The following is a 13,817-nucleotide window of genomic DNA, read 5'->3' as shown; positions in this document are numbered from 1 at the left end:
AATATTGAAACGTCCAAGAATTTAGAAGAAAAAAAAAGATTGAATCGTCGCAACGGCACATCACAGTCCCCGTAGGCGTCGGAAGTCTTTACAATGCAATTATTTTTTAACAGCTCTGATAGCGCCCACGCAACCAATGTTGCGTGGGCGCCTGTCAAATGCTCATACTGTCAAATACTCATATTCTGCAGCCTAAAGCTCGTGCCACAGTGCAAAAATGCGCACGCGGCGAAAGCGAAACAGTGCACGGACAAGCATGCAGACGCGCAGTCAGTCGCTGCATTGAGGCTTCATTCTATTATGCTCCATTTAGTTATACAAACACTATAAGAACATATTTCACATAGTTTGCTCTCAGCGTTTCAAGAAGCCGGTTCGGGAGACTACATCGCGGCAACTGCGCACTGTACGTATCCGGTAAAGAGATAGCGTCTGTAAACGATTATGTGCTTTCAGTTTGCCCAAGATTATTATTTAGACAGTAAAAAACTTCTCTCATTTCGAAAGTACTTACAGAAATGTCCGGGAGAGCTCACGCGTGGTGTTTTCAGTGAGCGCTGACAGCAAAACCTATGAGGAGCGCGCCGCATGATCCCTCATACTACGCCAGTGAGGCGCTTCCGATAGATGGCGACTCCGTAGCTCCTCGCCGCCAATAGACACACACTTAGGTCACAGGGGGCGCCACACTCTGGTGGCAGCCTAACAAACAGGGCTGAACTGTGGCAACCTCTACATCTCCCCCCTTGAAGCATTGAAGGTTAGACGGGAGGGACTCAGGAAGCCAAACGGGTCAAAAGTTTCACAAGTTCAAAGGGCGCGGCGGAACAACAGGCTGGCCGTAACGTGTTCGTGTCACACCGTCACTGCGGTCCCTGGCTGCAGGGGCCTGTTGCACAGACTGTCCGAGGGGGACCATTGATTCCAAGATGTTGGCAGGCTGAGGTTCCTGACAGTGAACTTGCTGCAGTGGTGGTGGTTCCTCTCCGGAGGTAGTAGGCCTGAAAGGCACTAGGTGACGCCGGTTGCGCTGTCGGGTGCCACCTTGCTCCGTTTCGACCACATAGCTTCTTGGTCTTTGCCCCGGACTGAGGACCATAGCCTGCATTTGATCAGGTCGCACCCAGACACGCTGACCTGTTTGGAGTGGCGGTAAGTCTTGAGCTTCATGATGCCTGTTGTAGTTGTCGGCCTGCTTCTGCTTGTCAGCCACGCCCTTGGCAACGACATCTTTCGTTGGCGGCCAGTTGGGGCGTAGCTGGGAGTCTTGCTTTGGGACTCTGGTTCTGAGTTAATGTCCCTTTAACAGCTGGGCTAGACTAAAGCCATTGACTCCTGGAGTATCCCGATAGCTGAGCAGAGCCAGATGAGGATCCTTTGACTTGTGAAACAGGTCCTTGATTGTATGCACCATCCTCTCCGCCTCTCCGTTCGATTGAGCGTAGTGTGGACTGCTGGTCCTGTGGGTAAAGCTGTATGACACTGCAAATGCTGCGAACTCTTGCGACGAGAACGGTGGGCCATTGTCTGATCTTACTTCTTGCGGGATTCCATAGCGGGCAAAGATGGATTTGAGAGCGTCAATGACTGCTTGAGCTGTCGTGCTCCTTAGGGTCACAACCTCAGGGAACCTTGAGTAATAGTCCACCACCAGGATGAACATCTGGCCGTTGAGGTGGAACAAGTTCATTCCAAGGAATTCCCAGGGATGTCCAGGTAGCGCCGTGGAGAGCAGGGGCTCTGCAAAGTTCACGCGGGTGGAAGCGGACTGTTCACAGTTAGCGATGCGAGAGGCAATGTCTGTCGAGATACCAGGCCACCAAACTGACTCCCGAGCTAGGGCTTTGGTCCTGTTGATGCCCTGATGACCTTCGTGCAACAGCGTCAAGACTGCTGGTCGAAAAGACGATGGGATGACTATACGGGCGCCTTTCAGCAGAACACCGTCGCAGACAGTGAGCTCATCTGCCACAGAGGCGTACTTTGAGAGGTGTAGTGGTATCTTGGTCTTTTGCGGCCAACCATGCTGGCAGTAGGAGCCGAGGGCCTTGCACTCGCCATCGGACTTTTGTGCCTGTCCCACGTCTTTAGGGCTGAGTGGCAAGACTTCCGACATGCAGCCAACTACCTGTGCTGCAAAAAGTTTGATAGTGTCTAGAGGAGTGGGTGGCTTGTAGGTGATGCGCGACAACGTATCGGCTGTGGCTAGCAGCTTTCCTGGCAAGTGCAGCATACAGAACTGGTATCGCATGGTCTTCAGCCGTAGTCTCTGAATACGAGGCGGCAACATGTCCAGTTCCATCTTGCCCAGAAGTGAAACGAGTGGCAGGTGGTCAGTCTCGACGTCGAAGGGGATGCCACGGACGAACTCGTCGAACCTTTGGTTAGCCCACGTCGTTGCCAATGCTTCTTTTTCAGTCTGGCTGTAACGCTGCTCGGTCTCGGTCATTGACCCCGAAGCGAATGCGACTGGGCGGCGCTCTCCTGAGGGTTGCGTCTGTAGCAAAAGAGTGCCGAGTCCGAATGAGCTTGCATCTGCAGACACTGTAGTGGCGTACGACGGGTGGTACTTGGCCATGCACCTGTCTGACGTCAAAGAGTTCCTTGATTTTCTCGAATGCTGCCTTTTCCTCGTGCTGCCACACCCGACTCGCAGACTTGTTCAGTAAGGCTCTGATGAGCGCCGTGACGTCCGCGATGTGTGGCAAGAATCTGGCAAGATGATTCATCATTCCGAAAAGTCTTCTAACGCCGGCGACGTCCGTTGTAGCTTCCATGGCTTTGACTGCTTTGACCTTGCCCGGATCTGGCCTGATGCCCTGTGCTGAGACGACTCCGAGGAAGAAGACCTCGGGTACCCCAAAACGACACTTGTCCTGGTTCAATGTGATATCTGCTTTTGCAAGGCAAGACAGCACCTGGCTCAGGCTGGCGTCATGTTCCTGGCGGGTGCGTCCAAAAACCAAAATATCGTCTATCATATTGGCGACTCCTTCTTGGCCCTCCAGGATTCTTGCCATCTGCTTTTGGAAGTACTCTGGTGCAGAGGTGATGCCAAAGGGGATCCGGCAGAAGCAGTATCGGCCATATGGGGTGATGAATGTCGTAAGCTCTTGGGAATCTTTAGAGAGCTTCACCTGGTGGAAGCTTGCGGTCACGTCCAGCTTCGAAGAAACTGTTGCATCGCTGAGGAGGCCAAGGACTTGCTCGACAGTTGGTAGAATATGTTGGTCCCGGAGGACGACCTTGTTCAGTTGTGTCAAGTCGACGCAGAGCCGGTAAGAACCATCGCCTTTCCGGATGACGACGAGACCTGAGCACCATGGTGTTGGCTTGTCGACCCTACGGATCACGCCTGCACTTTCCAATTTGTCCAGCTCGCGGCGGACGATCTCGAGCAGCGGGATGGGGATCCTGCGAGGTACGCTTAGCGAGAAAGGTACGACATCAGGTTCAACCGGATGTTGTATTCGTCCTTGAGAGTGCCCGATCCATTGAAGAGCTTGGCGTACAGCGTCGCTTTTGAAGTCTTGAGTTGATCAAGAAATCGAAATACTTGGAGGGCTTGGAGCGCTGGCAGTCCCAGAAGAGGCACAGTGAGAGACTGGATCACGTAGAGGCGCTGACAGCTTGTTTTCCCTTGCCACTGAAATTGTGCCAGATACGAGCCCAGCACGCGCAGTGGCTGTCCTCCCGGGCCAGTGAGCAGAGTGTCGACTTGGTCGAGTTTCTCAGGCAACGTAGGAAAGTCGCTGGAAACGGCAGATACTTCAGCTCTGAAGTCAACCTTGAACTGCGCTGTGTCTGTGTAGTCGTCAACGGTGAAGTCGACTAACTTTGCCGCAGCCGGCGTCGCGACGGCGTGCAGGTGAACAGAGCTGAGCTGTACTGCTTGAACTTCAGTGAGCGGCATACTTCGGCAAAGTGGCCTTTCTTTTTGCAGAAGTTGCAGCCGGAGCGTCGGGCTGGGCAGTCTGAATGTCTATGAGGCACGCGGCCGCAGAGTTCACATAAGGACGGCTCGCGTGAACACTCTGCTTGCGGCTGCAGCGAACGAGGCTTAGCGCCGGAGCGACGATGAGAGGGGAACTTGTTAGCTTTTGTGGCGTTGAGGTTGAGCTCGCGGGAGTGCTCGGTGCGGTTCTGGGGCAACGCCTTTTCCCTGTCGGCGTCTTCGGATTGACGGGCTTGTGTCCAAGCGCCCTGGAGTGTCAACTTCGCGTTCCAGCACAAGTGGTCCGAGAGACGGGAGTCGGGGAGGCCGACGACGAACCTGTCGCGTACCGAGCCTTTCCTCGACAGCAGCTGACGAATAGTTACAGCGCTTAACCATCCTGCGCAGTTCTGCGTAGTACGTGTCGACGCTTTCGTTGGGTAGCTGAACACGTCTGTGGAACCGTGACGACTCGTAAAGCTCGTTTGCCGGGTGCACGAAGTTCTCAGTGAAGCGGGTGGCAATGGCTTGGTATGAAGCGAGCGACTGGGTGTTAAGCGAGAAGGTCTCGAGAAGCGGGCGGGCCTCTGGGCCCATGCAGTACAGTAGCGAGCATACCTGCATGTCTTCCGACGCTTGCGTCAGTCCTGAAACCGCTACGTGGTCTTCGTAGCGGCTGAGCCATGTCGCCCATATTGGCGGGTTCGCGAAGTCGAACGGTGCCGGCGGCTGAAAGTTGACGCCATACAGTTTCGACGGCTCGCCGGTCTCAAGAGACATCTTGGTGCCTGCCTTCCTATAAGGTGAGGGCTAAGGCAGGGGGGGCGTTATCCGGCCACTTCTGACACCATGTCGCGTGGTTAGTGCCGCAGGGCACGGGCATGCAGGGATGGACTGAAACGTATCGCCGCTTGCTTAGACGAAAAGGGAATGACCCTCCTTTATTGGGCCTGAACATATATGGAAACACACACAGGTCACAGGGGCGCCATACTCTGGTGGCAGCCTAACAAACAGCACTGAACTGTGGCGACCTCTACAATTAGTTGTCAGTTATCTTGCCCTGCAGGTAAAATGGTACTGCCCCAGTGGCAAGCCAGGAATTTTTTTCAGGGGCAGGGGCATGCAGCTGACCGTGGTATGGGGAAGGAAATGGGGTAGGGGGCTGGGTAGGTGGCAGCGTCCTGGTACGCAGAAACTTTGGAGGTGGGCACGTTCACCCGCCCTCCTCAGGATACGTACCTGTACGGCACTGTATTTACTTGTATCAGACCGCCCTTGTGTGTGGCATGCACATTCTACTTTCGAAGTAAAAGTTTGAAGAAAAATAACGAAGAAAAGGAAAGGTCCCCGCAAGTTATGCGCCACAATGCATGCTGCATTCACACAATGACCATCTTTGGGAGTGTACTGATGAGTCAGTATGCTTCAGTGACAACGGGAGTGACGTTGCGTGCAGTAGTGTTACAGAATGCAGCAGAACTTGATTATTGGAGCTGAATTTTGAATAAATGTGTGTGTAGTGTTTAGCTGGAGCTTGCATTATTTTTATGTCATTTGCAACATCATCCGTGGTTTTAGTGAGTGTTCATTTGCTTAATTTGTGTAAGAGCCATACCCTGCTAAGATATTTTTTTAAATCATAAAAAATAAGAAAGGTTGGCAGATCTCACGCACATGTGGTAATCAGTTATAAGCAAAGCTTTCTTTTATGTGTGCAGAATTACCTTCGCTTTGCTTCTTCTTTGCTACTGTATAGCTCTGCACTCCTAGCTCAATGCACAGGCTAGTTCCATTTTGTTTGCTTCACCTCTCTCTCCACACTTGGCCACTTTTGTTGCCAACTTCTTCACTTCTTGTTGCGCTTGTCAACCTCGACACCTACCCAGTGCAATGTGCCTATTTTGGGGGACAGGATGTTCACATCCCTAGTGGCACATACCCAATTGCTCATCTCATATAATCAGCAAGACAGCAGCAGCTGACACCCGGTAAGTGGTGGAAAGAGTCAGACTTCTACAATGTGTAGATCTTACAAGAGCAAATATGCCAGTCAGGCTGAGGAGCCATTAGTGACAGGCAATGAATGCAACCAGGTGTACTCCCCCCCTCCCCCCCCCCCTTCACCAGAAAGCCAAGATGTGGAGCTGGATGCGATCCTGGGTGAGCTGTGTGCCCTGGAGACGCAATTTGAGCGCGAGATCAGCCAAAAGGGCCATCTGCTCGGCCGCCATGCCAGCACGAGCCCAGTGCCACTCGTCGTGCCCTCAGTCACGGCAGCATCCGCCGTGATTGGCCAAGTGTCGCCTTTCAGCTCGGGCACCTCCAGCCAGCGTTCCTCTGGCCACAGCCGGTCCAGCTCTTCGAGTGGGGGTCGAACCAAGCTGGACTTTGGGCCTTTTCAGGCAAGAATGTTATACAAGACCACGTGGTTTTGTTCCTATATTCAGAACAAAATGACTGCGTTCAGACGCAGCTATGGCACAGGCTACCCTTTAGAAAAGGTCACAAGTTTTCATAACTTGTCAAAGCCAAACACTAGTCTTTTACATGGCAATTAAAGACGCGCAATTTATATAAGGTGACGTTTTCTGAGTTTGTATCAATCGTCTGCTAGCATGTCACGGCACATCCATATTGTGCATGCTTATACAGGCATTCTAATGCACTAGCGCTAAGGTTTCTAATCTGGCTAAAAGTGATTGTATGTCTGTCCGTGCACTGTGCGACCATGAAGAACCAACAGCAGTGCCGTGCACTGGAGAGAAGGCAAGGAGTAGGTACACTATGTGTTTAAGTAGAGTAACCATCTGCAACCAATGACACGCTTACACCTCGCACGGTGCAGCCAATCGGAGTGACCACAGCACGACAGCTGCAGCCAATAGAAAGCCGCTCTCGGCTGCAGTTGTGGCCAGTGGGGGGAAGCACCGCACGTGGTTCTCCTCATCATTCGGATGGTTTAGCAGCGTGTCAGAACAAGTAGTGTCGCAGTTCTTCAGAGATGGGCCATGGATGAGACTGCGCATTCATCTGGGTTGGTCAATGCAGACCGCCGGGCTCAACCAAATGCACTACTACAGCTGAAATGACAATGTGAGCGAGTGTAGTCTTATCCTGACACTGTAGCTAAGTGAGAGAAGTTGGAAGCAGGCAGGTTGAGAAAATGTTGTGAACATACAAATGAAACTCCCGTACAGAGGGAATGCCATCTCGATGCTGGTGCCAAGGTCGCGAAAAATGCGCGGGCTAACAAAACTCCTGAACAACGACAACACCGCTTAGATGCCACCGTTCAAGCTATGAGGGTGAAGGATGCTGCCAAAGAGTATGCTGTGTGCTTGGTCAAATAAGCTCAGTGAAGCACACACCTACTGGCACCTACCCAATAACCCAAGTTGGCATCAAAGAGCTTCGTGGGAGACTAACACGGACCGAGTAGCACATACCCGCGATAAGCAAAGACAGTGTATGTAAAACTGAGGTTAACTGTGCTAGCGCACAATGGGTTATGCTTAGCCAGAGCTAAAGTGCCAGCCAATTTCCTTTTTTCCCAGTGGAAACAGATAGTGGAAGCACTTGAAAAGCAGCAGATAATGCAGTATTGACCCATCAGCCAGAATACTTGAAGAGGCAGACATTACTTGCACAAAATGTTGCAGTATGCTGTTAGCTAATGAACAGAATTTCACTAACTGACGTTTTATTTATTCACTTTAGGGCACATGTCTCAATTGCACAATTGAAGCCAACTAGAAATGGAGTCATAACCATTTAGGAGAAATTCTATTCTAAATATTGAAAAATGTGAAAATAAAAGTTTGGAGTGAAGTGTATTGCTGTTCTAGTTAAGCCTCGTGCACAGTTTATTAGTGGAGCTTTATTTGAATTGGTTTAGAAAACGTCACCTGACATATGCTGCCGTGCCAGTAAACCTCCCGTTGACAGTTCGTCTCATGTCTTTCACTTTGTTTTTCTATCTAATTTGTTGGCTTCTAATTTACTAATTTCCTAAGGTAATCACAAATAGAATCAGGAACACTTTAGACTTCTTTCAAGCAAAGGACCAGGCAGGATTCCAGAAAGGCTACTCAACCATAGACCATATTCACACTATCAATCAGGTGATAGAGAAATGTGCAGAATATAACCAACCCCTTATATAGCTTTCATTGATTACGAGAAAGCATTTGATTCTGTCGAAACCTCAGCAGTCATGGAGGCGTTACGGAATCAGGGTGTAGACGAGCCGTATGTAAAAATACTGAAAGATATCTATAGCGGCTCCACAGCCACCATAGTCCTCCATAAAGAAAGCAACAAAATCCCAATAAAGGGGTCAGGCAGGGAGATACGATCTCCCCAATGCTATTCACAGCGTGTTTACAGGAGGTATTCAGAGCCTTGGATTGGGAAGAATTGGGGATAAAAGTTAATGGAGAATACCTTAGTAACTTGCGATTCGCTGATGATATTGCCTTGCTTAGTAACTCAGGGGACCAATTGCAATGCATGCTCACTGACCTGGAGAGGCAAAGCAGAAGAGTGGGTCTAAAAATAATCTGCAGAAAACTAAAGTAATGTGTAACAGTCTTGGAAGAGAACAGAAATTTACAATAGGTAGTGAGGCACTTGAAGTGGTAAGGGAATGAATACATCTACTTAGGGCAGGTAGTGACGGCGGATCCGGATCATGAGACGGAAATAATCAGAAGAATAAGAATGGGCTGGGGTGCGTTTGGCAGGCATTCTCAGATCATGAACAGCAGGTTGCCGTTATCCCTCAAGAGAAAAGTATATAATAGCTGTGTCTTACCAGTACTCACCTACGGGGCAGAAACCTGGAGGCTTACGAAAAGGGTTCTACTCAAATTGAGGACGACACAACGAGCTATGGAAAGAAGAATGATAGGTGTAACGTTAACGGATAAGAAAAGAGCAGATTGGGTGAGGGAACAAACGCGAGTTAAGGACATCTTAGTTGAAATCAAGAAAAAGAAATGGGCATGGGCAGGACATGTAATGAGGAGGGAAGATAACCGATGGTCATTAAGGGTTACGGACTGGATCCCAAGGGAAGGGAAGCGTAGCAGGGGGCGGCAGAAAGTTAGGTGGGCGGATGAGATTAAGAAGTTTGCAGGGACGACATGGCCACAATTAGTACATGACCGGGGTTGTTGGAGAAACGTAATTCAGGAGAGCACGTTGTTGGGCGAGTCGGTCGTACATACTTAAAGAAGGGAATTGCGCTAAAAAAAGACACGGACGAGTAAGGACATGGACAACGGCCATGTCCTTACAACGGCCAGACGGGCCGTTGTATAAATGAACGACTAAGGGAACATAAGCTTTCTATGGTTAACGAAAAAGGGTCAAATTTGCCCTTACATTGCGGCGCATGCCCTTTGGCTACGCCTGATAAAGCATGCCAGCCTTTGCTGGCTAGAACCAAAATCTTAAGGCGCAGTCGTAACCAGGTAGCACGTGAACTCGCAGAGGCTTTCTACATTGATAAGTCAGGTGATAAATGCGTAAGCGATTCTAGCATCAAATTGTATAAGAAAGAGAAAACGTTCTTGGCATGTGCGCTTAGGCAATGATTGAATGAAAATTTAGGTATATATATGTATGTGCTTTCTGAATAAAATCAGTCGCGAGTTTGCGCCCGTCCATGTCCTTACTCGTCCGTGTCTTTTTTTAGCGCAATTCCCTTCTTTAAGTTTGTTGGAGAAGTATGGGAGAGGCCGTTGCCCTGCAGTGGGCGTAACCAGGCTGATGATGATGATGATGACGACGACGACGACGACGATGATGATGATGATGATGATGATTGTATCAAAAAGGAAGCCATTGGCAGTCTCAGCTGGAAGCTATATTGGCTTTTGTTTATGATGATTTACAAATGATTAGTTGGGGTTTTTCAGTTCTGCCGCATCACAAAGGGACAAAAATGTTAAATAAGAGCCTTTATGTTTGCTACACATATGAGCTGGACAGTCTTACTGGAAATGCACCAAATGTGTGTTTGGCAGCTGGATAAGAGAAGCGTACTGTGCTTATTTTTTTGTGAGCACGGTTAATTCTGACCATTTTCTTTTTGGAACAGGATGGAATTGTGTCCACAAATGGAGCCATTAGGACAGACAGCCCTGACAATGACTCGGCTTTCTCGGACAATGTCTCGATGCTCTCCTCCGAGTCCTCAGCCTCGTCTGGTGGCGGAAACAATGTCTTGCGATCTAGTGCCGACAGCGTTCGCTTGCCCAAGGCCAACGCTGGCCTGGCATCATCACCCTGTCAGGTGAGGGGAAATGCTGGCTTTGTTTGAAACAATGCATGCTGGTATGCCTGCACTTTTCATTGTCACTCAATTTAAATCTCGGGCATCAGTTGAGCATTTCTATGTGACAGATTTAATTTGCTTTGTCAGTGCAACAAATTTCTTTTACGTGTTCATGTCCGCATTATCCAGGGGCATGGTCGTAGTTACAAATGTTCTTGTACATACTATGTAGTATTACTATTGCTATAACAGGCCCAAAGTTAATAAATATTTCACTGGAGTTGGATTTTTATTGTTTTTCTGTGCAGCAATCATGCCTGCTTTTTTTCTCAAAAGCATTGCTTTTGGCTTAGCCGAGCATCTGCACATTGTATTCGCTGAGAATGTGAACAATCAGTGCCATCTATTTGGTTAGTCTGTGCTCAGTTGCACAACCTGTTGATTGTGCTTTCTGTGATGTGCCGCTTTCTCTTGCGCCTCGTTGTCCCCCCAAGACGCACGTTTGTTGTTTGCCTGTGTGTGTGTGTGCAGCTCTTAGAGGCCATCAATGCCCAGCTGAGGTCTGTTCAGGCAGGCATTGAGCTGGACACCCCACCCCCAGTGAGTCACAACTATGGCACTCGGCACAAAGCCTCTGTGCTGTTTGTCAATTCCGCAATTGTGTGTGTGTGTTTCTGAGTTGCAGCAAAGATAGTACGTGCAAGTCATGTTGCGTATGCACTCATTGGTCTGCATCAGCAGTTCTCCAATAAATTTTTGGTCGGGGTGTACCCTTGTGGAAAACTAGTAGTCTGCTTACATTAATCTGACCTTGATGGTGCAGACCAAGTTGTTGAAATTATCCAGCTAGTTGAATTAAACAAGGGGCAGGAAAAAGGCCGAAGTTCACTGCTTGTTCATTTGGTGGGATTGGCCAGATTCTAACATGTCCTCTAATTGAACACGCACTCACTTTTTATGGATTCACAGTAGAAATGACATTAGAACAAAGCAAAAAAAGAGTACACATACGCAAATCTTTAGCAAGAAAAACGTAGCATGCTTGCAATCTGAATTGTTGCCACTAGCTTAGTGTCTAAAATAGCTTATCTTTTGCATCAGATTTCATAATCAAGGACTGAAGGGGGCATGCGGTCGTCACCGGCACGTTACGCAAAAACATGTTCTGTTGCCATCTTGTGATGGCAGTGGGGAGGATGTGGACTGCGAGCTGTTGCAAATGCGGTTCTCGGTGACCGTCAGAAACATGCAGTTCTTGAAGCAATCTTTTGGGGAAAAAGTAAATACTATAATTAGATAATCATTGTGAGCTACCGTCCTCATTTGAAAAATTCCCTAGCGCAGGCTAAAAACAGCGAAGGCAACTTTTTTAGCAAAAAAAAAAATGTGGCGAATGCTTAAGCTCCCCCTTTAAGAGTGGAATGCAATAGCATTCAAAGGTCCCTGACTCGCGCTTCCCAGCAACTTCCCAGATCTCACGCTTCCCGGCAACTATAATGTATGTAACCATAATGTTTACTGGGAAACGCTGGCCGGGAACGCTATGCACGGAGGTGGGTTTTCTGGTAGAAACGTGGCCTCTTGTGTGGGCCACGATGTGACGGAAGCAAGCGCCAGCTGGAGGTAGTGCAAGGAACTGGATGCGCCTGTCCGTGGCCCCCAAGACACGCATGCACCGGCGTGTGCAAATGGCAGGCGCCGCGGCTGGCTAGTGAGTGGTAGAAACGCTGGAAAAGGATTTTTTTTTAGTTTTCACATAACAGAATTATGTTTTCTCGTATAGTCAAATTACAATCCGAGAGCTATCATGTCTGTAGGTTGTGTGTAAGCCATAGTTTACGATTTTTCTGTGCATTTTACCTTGAGAAATTCAATTAATTGAGTAAATTTCTTGCGTCACATGGAGGGCGTGGGTATAGGTGGTTCTAAAATCTTTTCGCCAATGTGATGTCCGACGCCGACACTGGATTTTTGCGACATGGGCTCCTTAACGCTGTCACATTAAAACACAAGGAGGACTCTTATGGTGCTTTTTAAAAAGCCTTGACATGATCAACCAACAAGCTCGCATTGCAACCCTGGTCAAAAACAGCTGTTTTCAGGTGTTTGATGCATTCTCTGTCCCCTAGCACTGCAGACACTGTAGCCACTGGGGTCACCATTGGGGTCATGCGTCTTCGAGCCAATCAGACAAGATCGAATTATTCGGTGAGGGACAATTTCAGGATCGAAATAATGAAAGCTTTGACCCATAGAATTGTTGAAGGGCTGGCACGGACTTTTTGGTGGGAATGAACTAACCACAACATCGAGTTATCTGGAGTTGAATTAACTGGAAGCCTGGTGTATTTCGTGGCCTACTAAAAGAAAACACGTTATGCTTCCTGGCTCAGTTGGAAAATTATATTTGGGGCCATTCCATGCATGCTGTGCACTTCACTAAGGACTGGTACAGATGTTCCAGTTGTGCCAATGTGCTACCTTTCCGACCTGCTGTGCTGGGCCAGAACCGTAAGAATGCACCCAGGCCACTTCTGCAAGCAGCAGTAAACACCGGCCAGCAGTGCCAGGAGACCAGATGAGCTCTGCTGGCTCAGTCACCTGCCATCGGGAGACATCTCGGTTGATTTAAATGACTTCTCACGTGGCAGTTGTAAATTCTAATCACTCAATGTGTTTATTTTATTAGTGTATGGTTGTATTGTTTACCTAAATGCAAGTGCACATAGTTGTAAAATGTAAATGCAAAAGTTTTGGGTGGGCTGCGGGTCGCTTGCAAGCAACACCGTAGCTGTGCACAAGTCGATTTGATTTTAGGGATGTTTGGTATGAAGTAATTTGAAGCACCCATGCTGTAGGAATGGTACCAATTTTGTTTTCTGCTGAAAGAACACTCTTAGAGGCCTCGCTGCAAATTTTTTGGCCAAGCACAACGCTTATCTCCTTAAAAGCCAATTGCAAGGAAGTTTCACTGTGGCTAAGTTTTCTATAAATGAGTAGTGTGTACCACTGAACCAATCTTGGCAAAGCCGCAGAGCTGACGATTGTGCAGTTTTTTTTGTTAACAGCCTTTGCTTGGCACCTAAGCAGACGAGGCATGCACATGGTGGTTTCGCCATGACGCAAGTCCCAGCACGTCACACCCAGTACCTTTCGGCATGCCATGGGCTGCCACAGGAGCCTGGAGAACCACACAGTCTGATTGGAGCATGTGGTAGTCCGAATGTCTCACATGGGGAGAGGGCTCATTGTGGCAACCTACGGCAGCCGTGGGATCTGTGCAACACAGCTGTGTGGCCTCTCAGATTGCAGAGGTCAGGCCGAGAAGCTGTGTGTTAGGTCACGCATCACTTCCAGTGAGCGATGGCGGCATTTTTTTTTCTATTTATTTATTTATTTGTTTGTTTGTTTATCATACACTCGGGGCCTGAAGCATTACAAAGGGGAATAATGCAAAAGAAGACGTGGCACATAGGAAGCAAACAAAATGCATCCATTATTATGAACAACATGCAATGCTAGAATACAAGGGGTGTCCTTCTATACAATGTTAGCTGCTGTGTCAGAAAAAAGAAATTCCTGGTTATAAAATGTTAGTTA

At 48.7% G+C, this 13,817-nt stretch overlaps 1 protein-coding gene across 8 annotated transcripts in view; it reads left to right on the top strand.

The window, feature by feature from the left end:
* pico (ras-associated and pleckstrin homology domains-containing protein pico) overlaps positions 1–13,817 on the top strand; it is a 264,155-nt gene that overhangs the window by 202,130 nt on the left and 48,208 nt on the right. For 6 of the 8 annotated variants that reach the window (XM_075679553.1, XM_075679548.1, XM_075679550.1 and 3 more), the window contains 3 exons: positions 6,065–6,339; positions 10,041–10,235; positions 10,749–10,817. In XM_075679553.1, coding sequence (XP_075535668.1) covers positions 6,065–6,339; positions 10,041–10,235; positions 10,749–10,817 — 539 coding nt within the window. The remainder of the gene's footprint in view (positions 1–6,064; positions 6,340–10,040; positions 10,236–10,748; positions 10,818–13,817) is intronic. The other 2 variants (XM_075679549.1, XM_075679551.1) reach the window with 1 other exon arrangement.

The sequence above is a fragment of the Dermacentor variabilis genome, chromosome 2 (genome assembly GCF_050947875.1).
Source record: "Dermacentor variabilis isolate Ectoservices chromosome 2, ASM5094787v1, whole genome shotgun sequence".
In the NCBI taxonomy this organism is placed as follows: domain Eukaryota; kingdom Metazoa; phylum Arthropoda; class Arachnida; order Ixodida; family Ixodidae; genus Dermacentor; species Dermacentor variabilis.
This window is presented reverse-complemented; position numbering and strand designations above follow the sequence as displayed.